This window comes from Gopherus evgoodei, chromosome 2, assembly GCF_007399415.2.
Source record: "Gopherus evgoodei ecotype Sinaloan lineage chromosome 2, rGopEvg1_v1.p, whole genome shotgun sequence".
NCBI classification, from domain to species: domain Eukaryota; kingdom Metazoa; phylum Chordata; order Testudines; family Testudinidae; genus Gopherus; species Gopherus evgoodei.
In genome coordinates, this window is record NC_044323.1 from 44,559,764 (window position 1) to 44,580,963 (window position 21,200).

The 21,200-nt window shown below is 37.7% G+C and overlaps 1 protein-coding gene across 7 annotated transcripts in view; it reads left to right on the top strand.

Annotated features, from left to right (window-relative positions):
* CDK14 (cyclin dependent kinase 14) overlaps positions 1 to 21,200 on the top strand; it is a 549,017-nt gene that overhangs the window by 423,698 nt on the left and 104,119 nt on the right. For all 7 annotated transcript variants that reach the window (XM_030550522.1, XM_030550528.1, XM_030550523.1 and 4 more), the window contains one exon: positions 6,779 to 6,827. In XM_030550522.1, coding sequence (XP_030406382.1) covers positions 6,779 to 6,827 — 49 coding nt within the window. The remainder of the gene's footprint in view (positions 1 to 6,778; positions 6,828 to 21,200) is intronic.

Sequence of the window (21,200 nt, forward strand, 5' to 3'; positions counted from 1 at the left end):
CTCCTCTGATTGCCACTCACTCAGTTCGCAATTGGCTGCTTTTTTTAATAAGGCTACTGGCTCGAAGCAGTTGCCCTGACTCAAAGCCTTCCCTCCAATCAACCACTCATCACACTTTTCAAACAGACACGTGGTGAAACAGTCCCTGCAACTAGCACCAGTCAAACAAATGGTCACAGCAGAAAGATCCTTGTTTATTCACCACACAACACAGCCCTCCTCCTCCCAGGGCCGACTCCAGGCACCAGTGCAGCAAACTGGTGCTTGGGGCAGCCCATGGAAGCGGGCAGCACTTCCGGGTCTTCAGCAGCAATTTGACGGCAGGTCCCTCAGTCCCTCTCGGCGGGAAGTACCAGCCGCCAAATGAAGTGGTGCAGTAGAGCAGCTGCCGAAGTGCCACCAATCTTTTTTTTTTTGTTTCCTTTGCTGCTTGGGGCATCAAAAAAGTTGGAGCTGCCCCTGCCCCCCCGTAATGCAGCAGTCACCGTAGCTCCTCTCAGACTGTTCCCAGGCAAACTCCCTCTGTTTGCCTCTCCTCTGTTCACTGCTCTAGTATGATTTGTTCACAGTAGGGGCTAGTCCTGTCTGACTTATAGTTCTATGAGAGAAGTAGCATGTAGGTAGATTTTGGCTAGTGAGGTTTGTTTTTCCCCATAAATTCTGACTCTCTCATAACAGGTGGCAAATTTATGTTTTCTTTCATCATAGCCCTTCTATTCCGTAGTGTAACAATGAGCTATTCACTTACACTGTTCCTCAATAAATCAGGTTCTTCAAGTGCTTGCTCATGTTGATTCATTTTCAATTTCATCCTGATTAATTTTTCCTGTACCAGGAGTTCTCAACCTTTTACATACGGGGACTTCCCCCTATGATGATCGGTCTCCCATTTCTACCTGGGATTCCGATCCATTTAGCAATATGGCAAGAAAAGGGAAATCGTGACCTCCTGGTCCACAGGGTGAGAACTCTTGCCTTATAAAATTCACATGCTCTCACCATTAGACATTTATTTTTGAACAATCCCCAAATAAATACAGGAAGAGATGTTACATCTCCAACATTCCTACGTAGATTCTTGACTAAATTTGTTGTTTTGTCAGGACGAGATGTTTATTTTATATTTATATATTCTTTAAATTATTAACCTAGAAAAAGTTGAGCTAACTTTAAAAATGTGTGGATTTTGTAAGAGGAGGTGGTGGTTAGCCCCAGAACTATTTAGTTCTCACAAGACAGACTTAAGAGATAATAATACCTGCTTCATATGCTTTGCACCTATAGATCTCAAAGTGATTTACAGAGGACGTAAATATCTCAGTTTTTACATGGATGGATATTTTTGTGGAGCTGTTCTGAAATAATGTATAGTCTAAAGTATGGGTACTCATCCCGGACTGGGGAGATGGCAATCTTTCTGTCTTTATTTACAGCTAAATGGTGAGGGTAGTTGAAAAACTTATGAAAAGGGGGCACCAACGCTTTTATATATTGTAATATACGGGCATAGGGTGAAATTGTTGTCTACTGAAGTGATGTAAACACTTATGTTGATTTTCAGTATGGCAATATCATGGAAAAAGTTAAGAATAACTGATTTGAAGTTATGAATTTGGTGACTGATGGCACTGAGACAATGGAAGCTTCTAAAGGAAAGGACTTTATATCTGGAATGTTATCTGGGAATTTAAATTTCACCCCGTGGTCTAGATAAATAATATTGGCAGGCCTGTTTGTTTAATAGCGCAGATTCATCTTTAATATATTTATTCTTTAGTTTATTAACCAAGTAAAAGTTGGTTTAACCTAAAAAGGTCTCTCTTTATGTGGGGATAAAGGTGTTATAGATGTTATCGATTTGAGAAAATATTGGAAAGAGAAACTACTTTTCTGGAGCTACTCTTTGAAGCTGACTGAAGTGAACATTAGTATGAGGCTCTGGTTAGAGTAGGCATATCTAAGAGTTTACAAATATCTTTCTGTGTTTAATATCTTTACTGTTTACCTTGAGATTTTATAAAGTAATATGTAAGGCTTCTTGAACTAGAAGGGAGAATGTTAATAGGCTGATCCACTCTGGGGGATTTTGAATATCAATTAGGGGAAGCAGAAACATAATCATGCTGCATAGTAATAGAGTTTGAAAATCCTTCTTTTTCAAATATGAAGGTTAGTATTTCTCCCTTCTTCCTACAGGGATTGTTTTGCCAGATAAATGTGGTGCAGACAGGATTTCTTTAAGGAGAGGTTTAGAACAGAATAGGAGGCTGTATATAAAGGAACATGAATTTCGGTAATATACTCATTTTGGTTATACTTTTCCTTCCTAACAACATCAGGGCAAGATTTATCAATTTCTTTTTCATATTTCATTTGGTATAACAATAGTTTATAGTTTTGTAGTGCAACCAAAATAGGTCTTCTGGACATTAAGGCTGGGATTTTCAAAGCATCATAAGGGAGTTAGGTGCCTAATCATCATTTGGATTTGTGCACCTAGCTTCCATAGGCCTTTTTGAAAGTCCCACCTTAATTATTTTTGTCTTCTAAAGATGCAGAATTAATTCTAAGAGGGTGATTTAAGTGTCAGTATGTTTCTTCTTTAGTTTAAGGTTAGCACTTTTGTTAACTTTATGATGTGCAATTTTGTTGAAATGTTTAATGATTCCTACAAAATTTTTTTGTAGTATGGAGTGGGATTACTGGACACACAGTACAATGTTGCCAATATGGAGTTCTGATGATGGGTTCCGTTACTGATTTGAATTCTTTTGGTTACAGAGCATGAAGATTTTTTTAACACTGTTTTATTACTCAGTATCAGTTGTGTGCTCACACTAAGTAAGTAAAGCCAAGTAGTGAATCCTAGTGCACAAAGATGCAGCAGTATCCCTTAAGGGCAGGATCAATAAAATATGCATCAGTATTCTGTACTAGGGAAGCCTGCACTATGTTACCTGTCAGTCTAGTCTAATCTATCTAATCATTCATACTGCACTTATTACCATGGTTCAGTTTGCACAAACCTGTGCCAGAGCTAAAAAAAAATTTGGGGGGGGGGGGAGCAGGGAGAAGGGAGCGGTATGGTGTCCAAAAATGTGCACAGCTTTGCACAGGATTCAGTATTATTTAATATGACTTGTTGACATGGAATTCACACTTGATTTGTGTTTACAAGCCAAACTATCCCAAATCCAGTTTTGATGTATCACACATCCCCCACAGTTTGGATCCACCAACATGGGAACAATCATTGCGGTTGTTCATGATTAGAACTTACCAGAGGGCAACAATTCTGTTTCACAGCTATTTTCAAGGTTTTGCCTTTTTTTAAATTATTATTATTATTCTTCATTCAGAGCAAAGTTCTCCATCCCAGATCACTCTGAATCAGAGATGAGACTTTCGCCTGGATCTCCCACATCCCAGACCAGAGTGTCTCTCTTTGTGATGGAAATGTCATTAAACAGATACATCTCTGCTAAACTTTCCAGCTTTTACAAAACAGCATATTTTGGTGTAATTTTATTACAATGTTCTGACCAGCTCTGTTCACAACCTCTTGTGTTGGAACCCCCTCACTTGAGGGATGGGTGTCTCATCAGGCTCCCAGGTGCCAAGCTGGAGCATGTTGTTGTTACAACTCCATTTTTCACATTTTTTTCTGACCATTCTCTGTGTCCTTCCCTCCCTCCCTGCACTGCATCAAGCTTATATTTTTCTATTTCTTCAGTGCTTTCCTGTTTTGTCACTCTTTCTCCCTTTTTCCACACTCACCAGAAGGCTACATTTTGCCCATTTTGAGTGATCCACTCGTGTCTCCATCGAGCTAAATGGAAAAATTACCATTGACTTCAGTGGAGCCAAGATCTCATCCCAAGACAACAGTGGATGAGCCATTAAGTGATGGGCTTGGTTTAAGACAAATTATAATGCTAATTTCTCTATTAATTTGTCATCACATTCCCATTGTTGAGATTATATCTGTTCACTTAATACATAACACATAATTAAGTCCTGGATTTTTACACCTGTTATACCTTTTTTTATATCAGATTACGGACACTGTCTCCCACTACTGTCTTCACTGCTCCGTTATCTGGCATGTAATAATGATTCTGAGTATTTGCATAGTGTGCTTCATTGAAAGGTCTAGCATTCTTTTTATCTCATTGTAATGTTACAGTTACACTAGTTTTAGTACATACTGTACAGTATGTAATGAAGATTTATATAAAAGGAGGAATTCGGAATTTTCTATGGTGGTGTTCTATATGCCTCAGAAGAGTATTAATTTATTTATTTAATTATAGTATATGCACAGAGAACTGAAGTAGAAACTCATACCTTGCTACTTTGTGCAATTATGTACTCGCTTATTTCTCACTTCTCTACTATTCTTCTTTCTTTTCTTAACTCCTGCTGTGGCTTTACTGCAGTATCAGAACAGGATACAAATAGGTGAAAAATCACCCTGCAGGTTTAAATTAATTGCTCTACTCTGTTACGCTATGAGCTACTGAGTGCCTTAGATAATGTGCTATGAATTTTCTTTAACCATAATTGGAATGGGAAGGTACTGTAATTACTGAAGTTCTTGGTAGTTTACTAAGCTTTTTATTAGAATAGAGGAGCATAAACATATTCAGCATTGTAGTGTTTCATATTACTACCACTCATGTGTGGCATCAGTAATTTTATGTCAGGGAATCATCACAACAAAAGTTTTCACTCTTTTATGACTTTTATAATAGTTTGCCAGTCAACAAATTCTATTTTGTGAGGTACATTTGTTGAGGAACATACTTTTTTATTACTAGAGTATTCAAATCCTATTACTTTTTATCTGGTGCAGGGCATCTGAGAGTTAATTTTTTCCAAATTTCAAATAAAAATATTAAAATAATAAATCAAAATAACAAATACAAAGAGATGAATGATTCTTATGGATCCAGCTTAAGAGTTCTTCTAGTTTGTGCAGAAACTGTAAAAAGGGTGCCTTGCTCAACAGATCTGCTTCTTGAATATTTAGAAGTCTCCTTTGCTGACTAAAATACATTTTTCCTAGATTTTACTCCTGTACTACTGCAGCAGTATAGTCAATCAGGGGCTGTTCTAGCTCATGTTTCATCTACAGAATTATTAACTATGATTCAGTTGCAGAATCTTTATTGTTGGTGATGCACAAACTAGAAGAAGCCATCTTGACTTTCTAATCCTTGGGTTGATCTGTAACATGGCCTTATAAAGCTCTGTTGACATAACTATGTTTGTTAGGGATGTGATTTTTTTTGTCATGGAAGCTATGCCAGTAAAATCGTTAGTGTAGACACAGTTATGCTGGTATTAAGATACAATATACTAGTATAGCTTATTTTGGTTCCTAAACCAGAATAAGCTATTTCAATATAAAGTATCTTTATACTGGTATAACTGCATCTAAACTAGGAGTGTTTCACTGCTCTAACTGTTGGTAAAAAGTCTTGAAATCCTATGGTTCCGTTTTTACCAAGTTACTTTGCTGAGGTGAGCTGCATTTTAATTCCACCCAACTGTTTTTATTAATTACATGCCGCTCATTCTGGTCATGTATTTTGTTGCAACTTTAAAGAAAAATATTGTCACTGATAGTTGGATTATCCTATTGTGTTACCATGTGCATTGTTTTCAGAGTTGCCAGTAGTTATGGGACAAGGTTACTTATACAAATAAAGAACAATTCAACTAATTTTAAGTTGCTCCTGAAAACCAAAGGTTGCTTTCATTTTGTTTTTTCTGACGGTGTGATGTATTCTATACAAAAAAATTGCTGTAACTTCATGGTCCTGTGCTATGTGCAGCACTTACAGAAAATAAAGTCCCCTTTTAAAGGGTCTTTAAATTTTTAGTGAAAATCTAGGTGGTAGCATCTCATTGATCGCATAATGTTGGGCAAATCTATCACAACTACTTAACACAACACAATGCCTAGCCCCTGTGTTGTGTTAAATAGTTTGGATAGATTTGAATAGGATTTGAATAGGAGAGATGGCGTATTACAGCATCCCAACATTACAGTGTGTTGGTGTTTGTGATTTGAAGGTATTTATCAAGCATGTCTGTTGTTAACTGGAACACACTTTGCTCCTGTTCAGAGGAGCAATACAATGCCTAGCCCCAATGTTCTTCCTAAAATCCTGCCCTAGCCAGAAGATGTCCTTCTGCGGAGGAACCATAAGACAATAGGTCTGCTCCTTATCCCTGCACTAGTCGGGGCAATATTTACAGCTAAATCTTAGTTTGGGGGGGGGGTTAAAGAAACATGCCATCACTATACTTGCAGAGTTTTGGTTATGTTTATGGATCTTTTAGCATGTGGACTTTCATATGAGCAGCATAGCTCTCAGCTGTCCCCAACTTTAACATGAATCTGGGCTCATTTCATTTACTATTACAAATTTTTTACATGGGAAATGTGGAGTCATGACATCAAGGTTACAGAGAATGTTTTTTGTGATAACGAAAAATAGGGCCTGATTCTTATTTACACTTAAAACCACTCTGTAACATTCTGGCAATATAACATGGCTTTAAAGTGTATGTAAAGTGGCTTTTGTGTAGATGAGAAGCAGTCCCATAATGTGTCCATTATTTAAAGTTATTTTCCCCTTCTTCTCACTTTGTTCTTTTCCTCAGATTTGGCATATGGGAGGAATGATAACCGTCATTAGTTAAAATGCTTTTCCATGTTTTTAATATAATTAAAGAAGATAATTGAATGCCTTTCTTTTTGTTGCAGAACGCTTTACACAGTACAGCTCTAAAAACCTTAGACAAGCATGGAATAAGTAAGTTGTTTTTTTTTCAATTTTACTCTGCATTCTTTGACTTTCCATCCATATGGTCTGTCTCATGCTGTGACTTTACCATAGCTAATTTACAATGCTTTTTGTTTCTTTGTCATTACATAGCAAAATAGAATCACTCACTCCTGCATTTATCAGTTCTGAACTTTCTTTACATTGCCAGTGTTCAAATGAAGCCGCAGCTTCAACTATTTGACACCATTTAACCCAAATAATGTTGTGTGAAATCAAATGAAAAGATTAAAATTTGACTTCATCTGTGTCATTTGGGTGTGCTATGTACATTTCTATAACAGAAATACTCATGTGGCTCTTTGGACCATATTTTACTCTGGGGAGAATTCTGCACCAAAAAATTAAAAATGTTGCTACACTATTTTAAAATTCTGCATATTTTATTTCTCAAAATAACACAATATAATCATGCCAGTTTCAATTATTTTGGTAATTTATTTCAAAATACCTGTCAACGAGTACGTCTGTAACAATACAGACAGCAAAAAAGATTCTATACATGGTTTTGACAAATAGATTCCTTACTAGACATATTAATATAGGAGAGATTAATGAGACTGGGACTTTTCAGTTTGGAAAAGAGACGATTTAGGATTAAGACCTATAAAATCACAATTGGTGTGGAGAAAGTAAATAAAGAAGTATTATTTACATCTTCTCATAACACAAGAACTAGGGGTCACCAAATGAAATTAATGGGCAGCACATTTAAAACAAACAAAAGGAAGTGTTTCTTCACACAACGCACTGTCAACCTGTGGAACTCTTTGCCAGAGGATGTTGTGAAGGCCAGGACTATAACAGGTTTCACAAAAGAATTAGACCTATCTTCCATTCATTTTTCTATCAATGGCTATTAGCAGGATGGGCAGGGATGATATCCCTAGCCTGTGTTTGCCAGAGGCTGGGAGTGGGAAGCAGGGGATGGATCACTTAGTGATTGCTTGTTCTGTTCATTCCCCCTGGGGCACCTGGCATTGGCTGCTGTTGGAAGACAGGATACTGGGGTAGATGGACCTTTGGTCTGACCCAGTGTGGCCATGTTCCTCACTGTCAGGGTGGTAAAGCACTGGAACAAATTGCCTTTGGAAGTTGTAGAATCTCCCTCATTGAAGGTTTCTAAGAACAGGTTAGACAAACACCTGTCAGGAATGATAGATAATCCTCCTCAATGAAGGAGACTGAACTAGATGACCTATCGAGGTTCCTTCCACTCCTACATTTCTATGATGTTGTGTCTCCTTCCCTTCAGTATGCAAGACAATGTGTGCTACCCCTTGCTTAGGGTTTGAGGTAATGCCATGATTTAGCCCACAGAAAGATCATAACCACTGCTGTCAAGAGTTAAGGTTTGGCTGGGGCAAACCTAGGCTTTCCCAGGTAACTGGTGTCTCAATTCATGTTTTGCTACTGTTGATAGCTATGTATCAGACAGGCAGCAAAAGCACTGTTGTGCTCCCAGAGTAGTAGCCCCACTCTGGAATGAATGGATGGGTATATATAAAACAAACTTGCCTGCATGATTTTGGGAGCAGGACTCTGTCTTCTTGCCTGTTTTAATTGTACCTCACACAATGGGGCCCTGATCAATACTTGGGCCTTTGGACTCTGTTATGGTACAAATAATAATAATTTCATGTTAATTGAAAACATGACTCTGTGTAAGCAACATATTTTCTTCAAGCTTACTGTGTGTTGGTTTTGTTTGTTACAAAATATATTGTTTGTTTAAAATAACACAGTGGTCTGAGAATTGATACAACAATTCCATCACAGTCTGCTGCACATAAAACCAGTTTTCTCATTTATAGGGAACCTCTTAAAAAATATGTGCACGTTTTCTATGCACCATGAATAAAGGATTTGCAAATTTTCAGCATAAATGAGGGGATTGAAAGACTGAAAGCAACGACAATACTTGCAGTAGAATTCAGTGCTTCATGTGTCAGGCTCTAATATAATAGGAAATATTTTGTTCTCAAAATTATGTATCATTTACATTTGAAATGTGTAAAGGATTTTCTCCTTTTCTACTGTAAATCTCTATTAGTGTTCAGTATTAGAGTGTTGCGTGATAGTACTGCTGTAGTTAAGGATGTATCAATATTTATCAAGGGTTGATAATTCAGCTATAAAATTAACATTTAAAACCCTCATAGAGTGACTCAGCCTAGAAAGTATGCCTTTATTTATAAACACGTTTTGAAGAACATGTTTTCTAATCTAAGAGAGCATTTTTTAAATAATTCTGATTTCTTTTTTTCAGTATTTTTTGCATTCATGATACCAAAATGGGCTGATTTATTTAAACCAAATTTGCAGGCTAGTCAGAATGAGGATTAGACCCTCCCAGTGTTTAAAAACTGAGCAGATGAAAATAAGGTTATACTGTCGGTAGTTTGAATATACAGATTTGTTTTGATATTGTTAACAGTTAGTTACTGTGAATCTCTTAATGGCTCTGGAGGATCAGTGTCAAAGGATGTCTAAGGCCCTGATCCTGCAAAGATTTATGCGTGTGCTTAACTTTAAGTAATGTAAGTAGTCCCATTAATTTCAGTGGAACTACTTACGTTATTTAAAATTTAATGGGTGTAGTGTGTAGGTGGCCTGTGATATACAGGAGGTCAGACTTGATAAGCTGGTGGTCTCTTCGGACCTTAAATTCTCAGACTGTAAGTCTTTGCAGGATTGGGGCCTAACTGGGAAATATTTTTGAAAGCCTCTCAGCTCTGATACTATAAAACCACTGTACAGGATTAGGGCAGCTCCCAAAGCATGTATAATAGGAGATTGATTTAAAATACTTACCTATATATTTTTAAAAATGTTAAAACTTCTTTAAACTGACAGAAAAGCATGCCCTGTTCTTGATCTACAGCTTGTGCAACCACATAAATGTCTATGTTCACAAGCTACAGTGTGAGTGCTCCTGTTTATGCTGGTCAATGTCAGGGAGGAATAGGACCATGGTGCCCCATACTTATTCCTTTCCTCCTTACGTCATATTTATATGACCCCCATTACTATACTATCTGAGCCCCTCACCATCTTTAACGTAGTTAGCCTGACAATATCCCTGTGATGCTATTCCCATTTTACCAATGAGGAAATGAGGCACAGAGAGATTAAGCTGAGTTATCAAGTCACACAGGAAGTCTGTGCCAAGAGCAGGGAATTGAACCCATGTTTCCCAAGCCTCAAGGTAACATCCTGACCACTTCCTTGTAGTCTGTGTGTGGCAGGACCACAAAGGCTGAGAGTATGCATGGCTCAGGAGATTTCTCACCCTCCACTTTTCTTTTTCAAACTGCACAGGACTTAAGATAATGCAACCTCTTTTCTTGTTTGTATACATAAGTTGCTGATGCACAGGAGTTAAAACCTGAGTTTATAAACGTCTTTAAAAAGGCTTACATCCAAGGCTTATACAATGATTAGGGGCCTTCTTGATTTACGATTTCACGAAAATAATGAAATATGGGATTGTTCATGAAATTAACCTTCAAAAATGTTTTGTGTATAAAATATGCTGCAAAACCTCTCTGATTATCACAATGCAAAAACAGCTATCGTCATAGTGGATAGTTGATTGAGAGTATCTGTCAAGTTGCATGACACTTACTAAAGTGAGCACAGCAGTCATTACAGTAGATCATTGATTGAGAGTGTGTCAACATTTATAATAAGTGAGAATGACAGTCATCAGATTGAGTGAAAGGATTGTTGTTGCATATAAAGATGGCTGACATCAAAAAATATTTTCAGCTTTGGATTGTGTGGAGAATCTTGCAGACTGACGGTGGTAAATTGTTTTGTTCATCTTGCAACATGACTCTGGATTTGTTCAGAAAAAAACACAATCGATCACCATTTTAAGGCTGAATTGCATATTAAACTAAAAGATTGTGCAAAGACTACAGGTCAGAAAAAAAACCAAGCAACAGTGTCCATGATGTGTAAAAGAACAACTGAAAGTAGTTTTGCAAAAGGAGAAGCTACAATGGAACTAGTGGATGCCTGTCACTGCTGCTAACATACCGTTAGAAAAAATAGATAATCCAAAACTAAGTAAGTACTTTAAAAAGCATGTACAAAATGCTGGCAGTTTCCAAAGTGCAAACAAACTTGTACAACTTTAAGTATTATACTTTATTTTTATTTATTTAGGAGACTCCCTTGTCCAAGGTGACTAGAAAGGTAACAGTAGTACAGTACAATATTTGTTGTATATATACTGTCTGAACACATCCGCAAAATTTGCTATTTATGCTGTGACCAACCCATGAAAAATGTGTGATTTCTCGATGATTTAAGTAGACCCCTAATAATGACAGTCAATGAATTTCAGTGAGGACAGTCCACTAAGAAGAATGGCATTCTGCTTACAAACTTTCACAGTATCCCCAAGTGTGAGGCAGGCTCTTCTACAGAAAATAAAGGCAAGAAAAGAGAAAACATTATAGATAATATTGTGAGAGTGATGGTAATCAATCACACATTAGTTACTCCAACCACAAGAGACACAAATCTCAAAGCCATAGTTGGAGAGAGAGAGCAATGACTGACATGGCTTGATATCTACCTAACCAGTTTAGCTGGAAAACAGCTGCTCAAAATAAAGCAATATGTAATAAATAACTTTTTTAAAATATTGACTAGAACCAATGGAAAATCATACCAGAGCCAAGAATATCAGAGTTCTTGGACTACTCAAAGGGCGGAGAAGATAAACCCAACAGGCTTATTATGCGAAAAATCAGATCCTTGAAGCTCTTAAGCTAGATGTAACAATAGACCTGTTTTACTTTTGAAAGGTCTTTTGGAGAAACAAAGTAGTAACATGAATGAGTACTTTGGTTAAGGTGTCCAATTACAGAGATAGAGAACATGGTACTTAGGGAATCATACACATGGTACTTAAAATGCAAGATGGGCATTAGAAAATGACTCTAAGCTCTGCAGTTCCTCGGCTGGGGTTTTCAAGAGTCAAAGGCAGTCTGGCAGCCAACTCACATTATTGAATTCCACCTGCACTGCACATGTTACTCTACTGGGGGACCAATTACAAGATGAGTCTCCTCAACTCATTTAAAACATTGTTTGTTTTTTAAGTATAGAGGGAGCTGAACTGTGTTTTATCTTTCGTCCTGCACTGTTCAGTTCAGGTATGTCTGCACTGTGCCTTCAGAAGACATTGTAAAACTCACTGTTTCAAATTACAGTAGCTTTCCCACAACAGTAGACCCTTACAGGGTAATGAGGAGAGAGAGCTAATTGTCTCAGTATATTTCAAAGAAGGATCTGTAAGGTGCTCCCACACTATGGTGATGAGGAACAATGTAGATAGTCCCCTGCACATCTGTTCTTTCCCATCATATTAAAATTAATATAACTAATTCGCTAACGTGATAGAATTTAGTATATGGCACCTTAGCCTCACAGCACAGGTCAACTGCGGGACATTTCTGCTTCAAACAAGATCTTTTATAATGGCAGGGGCTGAAGCCTTCCATGCTTATATCTGGCAAAGTTTAAGGATAGGACTCAACGGGCAGATTTTCACATTTTTAAACCATTAGTCAGTGAAAACCTTCTCAAGAAGCAAGGGTGAGGGACCAAAAAAAGATTCAAAAGCCAAATATTGAATATATGGAATTTTCAGACTTGAATAGTTAAGTTTACAGTTCAAAATGGTTTTTAGAAAAACGTATTCCCTAATGGGCTATTTAGTTTAAAAGACAAAATGTGATTACTTCTTGACTTTTGTGCAATATTCATCTTATTAAAATCTGCAGCCACCATTTTTTTTAATTATTCAAGCTCTTAAGCATATAAGCATAGGCAGTTTATTTTGTTATCACAGGTAAAAGTCTCTTTCTTTGGGTACCAATTTATTGGCTCAGTCCATGTGACGGTGAGTTAAAGCTGAATCTGAGCTAAGGATCCAGTGTGCTTTTCCTGGGATGGAATATATGTGTTAGAAAAAACTGCTTTATATAAATAAGTATATCCCTTCTGCAAATCTATTGAGGTAGTCCTGTCAGCTATCAGTAGGGAGTAAGCATGATCGTTTCTATGGGGGGAAATAACTTCAACAGACTTTGGAAAATGTTCTTTACTGGAGACATATGACTCTGTTGATATCATTTGTTGGCTTGCTTCTTTTGCGGTGTTGGTACGTTGTAAATGTTTTTTTGTTTTTTTTTAATTTCTGCAAAATTCAATAAAAAGTTATTTATTAAATTCTACTGTTTAACTTCTTGGTTGATAAAGGACTTGTCCATGAGGAACAATCCATAACCTGTGTAGTGATTGGAAGTGTCTTATTACCTACACCAGATATTAGTACCGTCTGAGTCAAGGAATGATGATCATTTATTGTATGACAAAAAAGGGCAAATTGTATTTTTTAAAAATAAATTATGTTATGCTTGATGTCACTAAAGTTCACTCTTTACAATGCTACCATACTGTAGGTGTTTACTGTTAACATTTCAGTGCACAGTGCTTATGTGACTTGTAGTAATGTTTGGGGTATGTCAAAAACATTAGAAAAATGCTGTCAACACTAGGAGGAGCACTTGTGTTGACACAGCATACGTCAAAGATAAGTAACCATAATTTTTGTCATAATAGCTTTTATATCATCATTTTGGCATTAAATCCTTTTTTGTTCAGGCTTTAACCAATTTTTGTCAATTCAGTTTCATACGTTTTTCATAAATTAATGGATTAGATCTTATTTTCATATAGACTAAGGCTTCTTTACATTGCTCTGACTGTAAAAGGCACCCACGTCGGATGCTTTTTACATCATTTTGCCAGTGTAAAGGGGCCTGAGTGCAAATGAGAATCAGACCCATTGCATCCACAGCCCAACTCTGCAGCATCAGAAATCTACAGTTGGAAAGCACTGTATAAATACGTGGTGGTGGTGATGGTGTTATGAATTATATTATATAAAAATAAGTGACTGATAAGACCTATTTAGATTCTATAACAGATCCCTTGTGCCAAAGCTTTCAGTTTATTTTGAGGACTTCCTCCATTCTAATTCTAAATGTCTCAAGTGATGAGACATTTATCACTTCTTTTAGGGAGATTATTCCACAATCTGACAGTGAGGTCTCTTAGAAGATATATATATATAATGAAAATCCATACCCCCTTACGCTACCTTTAACTATTCCTTCCCCTTGCGATATTCACACACTTTAGGTAATGAAGACCACTATGGTATACCTCCTTGGTCATCATTTAACCAGAAGTATTTCTCCACTTTTTAAAAACTACTTTCTAGTACTAATAACTTAAATGCAATTGTATCAATACTATCTTCTACCTATCCAGCTCAAGTATCCAGGGTAGCCATGTTAGTCTGTAGCCACAAAAACAAGGAGTCCAGTGGCATCTTAAAGACTAACATTTATTTGGACATAAGATTTCTTGGGTTAAAAAAAACCCACTCCTTCAGTTCAGTCTCTGTTATTAGACTAGATTCTGTGGGTATTAGTGCTCTTCTAGTATCTCCATTCCACTGAATATCTGGGTTTGAGATTATTTATGCATAGATGTAGTTGTCTGCAGTTTCCATGCTGAATCCTTCTCATATGTTTTCTTCCCATAAATATCATTTTTATAAATCCCTTTGTATTAATTCTCTGTCTTCACTGGTATTTGCAACACCTCCTAATTTAGTATCTGTGAAATGAATTATTGTGCTGTTTATTAATGATCTGGACTAAGGGGTAAAGATGTTAAATACAACTGGGGCTAACACTAATCCCTGTGGCACACAGCTGGATGCTTCCCCTCCAACTCTGTACATGGCCAGTTATCATTACCCTTTGTTTATGGCCTGTCAGCCAGTTTTCCGTCCATGTGACAGTGCTTATATCCAAGATAATGTGAATTTATCTTTAGAGCAAGGCTTTGTGAGACACTGATTCAAATGCTTAAAGTTCAGATATATTACATCTACTACATTATGCTGATCCATGAATATTTAATTTAAGTCCATTTTAAAAATTGATCAAATTGTCTAATATGTTTTTCTTTTTTGTTTGTCATTTATTTATTGCTTATCATTTTTTTCTTGTCATCCACTTACAATTTTTTTCTCTTAATGTTGATTCCAGTTATTTTACTAAGGTTTGAAATTAGAATTGCCAGAAAAATTTTTCCAGGATTGCCCTCACTTTTTCACTCTGAATTTGCTTTTCTACCAAAATTCTGTTATGATCAAGTCCTTCATGACTTTTGAAAAGTGCTTAGCATTAGTTTGGTGAATCCATTAAGTAATTCCTTGAGGCCTTGATGTGAATATCGCACAGATATGTTGGTTAGTATTTACTGTGACAAAGTTCTGTCCTCGACTCTGTGGATCCTGTGTTTCCTGGTGGAGTTTTACTAGCCTCAGAAGCTCCCTGTGACCCTCCACATAGCCCTTCTCTCTCTAGAGGCAAGGGTTGCAGCTTACTGAGCCATTTTCATCATAAGCCAACAATGGAGATGAGGAGAAGCAATCCTCCCTCACACAGTCTCTGTTGTCTCCCAGTCTCAGTGATTAATCAGGGAGGAGAGGGGGGAGCCCGAGCCCGCCGTCTACTCCGGGCTCCAGCCCAGGGACCCTAAAATTAGCAGCTTTGGTAGCTGACTTTTCAAAAATAGGACATGTACAATTCCCTGGGCCACTTCCCCACAGCAGCCCCCCCACTCAATATCTCCTTCACCGTTACCTCAGGGCCTCCTTCCTTACATCTAATATGGATTTATACTGCTTTGTTCCTGCAGCAGTGCAGCTCCCTCCTATAGCTCCTAACACCCGCACCTCACTGACTAACTGGAAGGCTTTTAACTAGTTCCAGCCAGCCCTTGATTGGCTTCAGGTGTCCCAATCAATGTAGTTATCTCCACTGTCTTCTAGAAGGATCTTAATTGGCCCCAGGTGTCTTGATTAACCTGGAGCAACTGCCATTTGGTTACTATGGTACCAGGGATTTGTTTAGCTTAGGGCTAACATACCTGTTCCTCACTACTTTACTGTAGCCATCTAGCCTTGCCCCATCATATTATTCAATGTTTTCAGTTGTGAATTTTCCAACACATGCTCTTTAATAATGTTTTTCATTACTTTCTTATTGACTCTACTTCTTTTCTTTACTTTTCAAATATGTTAATCTAAAGAGTCTTTTAAAGCTACATCAGTTGTTCCTACCACCTTCTATTCTTCCGCTTCATATGGTGATGTTATACCAATTTCCCAAAATAATGCTTTTTTTTTGTGTGTGGTGTGTTGCTTGAGTATTTTTGTTGTCTAAGAAATTGTTTCCTCTTTTGAATTCAAGTAGTTAATTGTCACTAGCACCAAACTTTCCTATTACTCTTTTCTCACATTCTTAATTAAGTCCTCTTTTTTTAAAGGCAAAATCCAGGATGGCTTCTGCACTGGCTAAAATCTCTCCTTTCTAGATCATGTTTTTGTCTACAACATTCTGTCTCTTTGAGACATATTTAGATGCACTTGTTTGAGCAATTCATGTCCCCCTATGAGCACAGGCTGGGCTGTGGTTTAGAAAGCTGTCATATTTCATTTTGTGTGGACAACAAGGCCAAAATTTTAAAAAATGACTGCCAAAAATTAGCCACCTGAAAAAAGGTAGGTTGATTATCCAAAGTGCAGAGCATCCAGCAGCCCCTATTGTTGTCATTGGGATGGGATTTATATTTTCTTTTGCCCACCATAGTATATCCTAGAACAATTTTCTTGAACTCCCATGTTTTTGTTTCTCATCTTTACTTATCACCTCATCAGTGGATATCAACTTGGAAGGGAGTAGTGTCAGTGCAGTCAGCTAATAAACAACCTTGCAGATAAGTATGATCATCTCTGTAACTAGGATGAGGTCAGTCTGAAAAGCCTCATGATTTTGCAGTTATGTCAGCCAAAGATTTGAGGGCAATCACTAGCTTTTGGAGGTAGTGTCATGCACCATAACAATCAAAGGCTTTGGAGTGCTTGACCACATCAAAGCACAGCTTGGCCTTTGACAAATATTTATAATTGATCTTTATGATAGTTTGATCAGGGTTCTTCAGTCTTCTTTTGACTGCCAGTTTTCATAAAATGAAATGACCCTTAAACTGCCACTTTTTCCTCATTTAGCCTCTCTATTCCAGAAGCTCTTGTGATCATATCCCAAGAATCTTTTGCAATTCATGCCAAAAAAGAAAAAAAATGTAGATTTCTTTTTCTGCCTCCACATTTCTGGCTATTGCTCCTTCAAGCCTTAACTTCCTAGGTCTCTGAGTGTTGTGGCATAGGACTTATGGCAATAAATTAATGCCGCTTAAAGCAAGGGAACAGAGTTCTTGTTTTCTCATGCAGTTCTTTAAAATCAGTGATATGTTAAAAATGGCATTGTACATCATTAATGTAAAACTGTGGTCTATTTCAAACTTTGAAACACGTGTTTTAGATTTACAGTTTTGCTAAATAGATTAAATGAAGCCTTCAGACAAATCATTCTTAGAAAGTGCAAACATATAGTTTGAAAGCTTAGAAGAGATGTTGCCTGTGGATAGATTAGTTGCTCTAAACCCAGGTATGTATGTTCAATGTCCACTTGACCTGGCTGTCAAAGTGGGCAGATATAAGGTAATTATTCTTGCCATTGCCTTAAAACTGGAGGATATATTATGTATCTTCAGCAATACTCTGTGAATAAAGATACTCGGTGTTGCATTGGTGCACCTGTTATCGCTGGAGGGCAGAGAGGCAAGTGATTCCAAAGGGAACTGACCTTTTTCTTTTAGGCATTGAGTCAATTCCATATCTTAAGGCATAAATTCTGTGTTAAAATTATTATATTCCTCCTGGTATTGGTCTTAACAATAGACTTCACTTTGGCTCTTAATGGAAAGCCCATAAAATTCTTTTAAAAATTAAGCCTTTGTAGGGGAAAAAATTGTCTAATTTTGAAAGGAGTTACTAGGTCAGTTAAGTTGTTCTTTGATCACAATAAATTTTCTGATTAAAATTTAGAATAAAATGCTTTAGCAGAATATATATCTAATGAGTTGCCAATCAAACCATTGATACATAAATGGCATTATCAGTAAGTGAATAAGAATGTTAATTCACAAAAAGTTCTGCTGCATTATTATAAACAGTTATAAATAGTACAACGTATCCACTGTCTGCTAGTACCTCAGCAGCGTTTACTCCCACAAGACTTGATTTACAAACAGTGCCAAATAAGAACTTTTCTTTAAATTATTCACATTTCATAATAATTGATCTTTCAGAGTTCCAGCACTGGAGAATATTTGATCATAAATTCAATGAAATCAGCCTCCTTCTTTGTGATGTTTGTCCAGTTAAATCCTTCAGTGAATAAGCCAATAAAGATGCCAGCTGTGTTTGTTAATGGCTGCTGTTGTATGTGAGCAGGTCTGAAATAAAAATAAAGAAAATTTCTAATTTTTCAGATTCGATGTGTGAATCCTTAATCCGACTGTAGACTTTTTATTTTAAAAAATTGAAAACAGACGAATGTAGCCTTAAAATATTCTTGCAAATCCAGTGCTTGCTTTTGTTTGGATACCTAGAATCAGACTTGAACTATTGTTGAGGTCATGACCTGAGCTGACAAAAGCTAGGGCGATCAGTGTAAAAACTTCTCTCTCGTGATGATATGACTTAAGAAGGGCCTGTCATTTCAGTCTTCCCTTTGAGTTGCCTCCTTTAGTCATATTGTATCATAGCTTTAAACCTCTGTTTTCTCTGTTAGTGGTGGTACTTCGAGAGTGCCCCAGTTTTACCAGCCTCAAGCACCCCAACATCATGAATTAGGCCCCAAAATATCATGAAGTTTGGCTTAAACATCATGAGATTTTTAATAAGTAATAATTTGAGGATTCTTTTTATTTGCCATCTTTTCAAGCCTCTAGGGTACAACTCAAGTCATATTTTAAAGCTTTATTCTGCAACCATGAGGGATAGAAACTTTTTTTTTAAATGAAAGTTGAGATTTTCATGTAATCACTTGTTTCCAGGAGCTGGGGCTTGAAGAAAAACATCCAAGGTGAAAACCTGGCCCCCACTGAATTGAATTGCAAAACTCCCATTGTCTTCAGTGGGGCTAAGATTTCATCTCAAATATTATTAAACTCACAATAGAATTGTGAGAGTTGACAACACTTCAAATGTTAATGTCAGCACTTTCCTTTATTTATTAACCCATTTGCCTATAATGTTTATTTTTTCCCCCATGAAGTGCCAAGCACCCACAGCCCTCATTGACTTCAGCTAGAGTTATGGGTGCTCAACAGTTCTGAAAAACTGGTCCCAGGATGGTCATCTGTTTGGGGCAGGGCATGGTTCTGGTGTGATCTCTCTGTTTTATCTAATATGTCGATCACAGTAGTACATAGATGCCAACTCCTGCAGTATATTCTGGAAAAGGAAATAGGATTCTTACATCCTGGATCTCTCTGTGTTATCAAATATATATGCAGCTAAAATATTTAAAATATGGTTTCTGTAGCACTAGAGTTAGAGCAGAAATGTCCATCAAGACAAATTTTCGGGTTTACTCTGCTGTTTAATAGGTGCTGTATAGGACTGTGGTGTAACACATTTGCAAGATCCTGTGACAAGACCAAAACTTCTCTCAAAGATCTTTGAATTGTATAGGAAAATTTCAGTCCAAAGAAATCTGCAGTATCCCACATAAGGATTTCTTACCTTACTAGTTTAAATTCAAAATGATCCACAAAGGAGACCCACGTTGTCAGCATACTGGTGCAGAATGCTGAGAGTTTTTAATGCAAATCAGTGGAAATTTGCAGCAGGGAGCGGGTGATCCCATAAGCAGGATCAAGCTTTTATTTTGTACTATCAATAACGCGGAGATGGTTTTCCTGCTTAGTGACATCTATTGTGGGAAGGCAGCCCACAGGATGTCTTCCACAGCAGCACAGCTCTTCTTACAACCATGCCGTTACCTTGCACCTGTGTTTTCCAAAGTGTTCTCACAACCTGCCTGCATGCAGAAGGATACGCCAGTATTACCATTATTTATATTACAGTAGTGAGATTGGGGCCACATTGTGCTAGGCACAGAGCGAGCCAACATAGTGAGAGAGAGTCCCTGCCCGAAAGAGTTCTGAGTTTAAATAGATGGCTGACCAAGGCACAGAAAGACTGAGACATCCCCAAAGTTAGAGTCCTGTGCAGATACAAAATTTGTATCCATGACCCGCAAACGTGGCTCCTGGATATAAAGCAGATATCTGCAGATTTGCCGGGCTCTACTCAAAGTCACACAGCAGGCCAGCAGTAGAGCTGGTTGTAGAAGCCACGCCTCCTCATTCCCAGTTCAGTGGCCTGTCCACTGGACCACACAGCCTAGCTTTATGGTGGCAGTGCAGACAGTGCCACTGGGTCAGCCTTTTCCCCAGTTTGCAGTGTTAGTTTTCATAAGCCTGCCTTTACTGGTACCATGACGTAGCCTTGCAACTGTTCAAAATAGAGAAATCAGAACTTCGGTATGAAAACAACAACAAAGAAGTTGGTGGGAAAAAAGCAGAGGACTGATCATTGTGATTCCCCTGTAAAACCGATTGTTGGGAGAGCAGAGTTAGCAGTACCGCCATGCTGCTGGATGTGGGATCTGTGCCCGTGCCACAAACTGTAATGGCCCACTTCTAGCCATGGTTTTAATAATCATGCCTAACCGTGGTGACTGTGCAAGCTGTATAAATGGGAATGCTGTGGTAGCAGCAGAAATGGACACTGAAACATCATTTACAGAGTAGTACATCCACCCACACTCACCAAGTTAAGTATCTTGTAGATAACTAATTGCTAACAGATACGGGCACTTGCACTACATCCTTACTCTCACTTTTTTACTTACTGCTTATTTGCGATTCCCAGGGAAGTCCTCACTTTTCCTCCTTTTCTATCATTGTTAACATCACTATCCTCCATCACTCAGGCGTCTATCTTGGGTTATTTTAAACTCTGCCCTCTTCTTGTCCCACACATCCAGGCTGCATTTAAATCCTGCAGCTTCTTCCTTCTCAGCATCCATTCTCTTCTTTCCATCCCCACACCAAATCTCCCATTCGAGCCCTCAGTAGATCTCGCTTTGATTACTGCAGTATTTTCCTCACTGGCCTCCCAAGCATGCACATGGCATCCCTCCAACCATACAAAATGCAGTTACTGAACTCCACTTCTTTCTGTTAATCTGATCATGTAACTTTCCTACATCGAGCTCCTAGACCCCATCACATTTAAGCATTGCATCACTGCATTCAAAGTTCTGC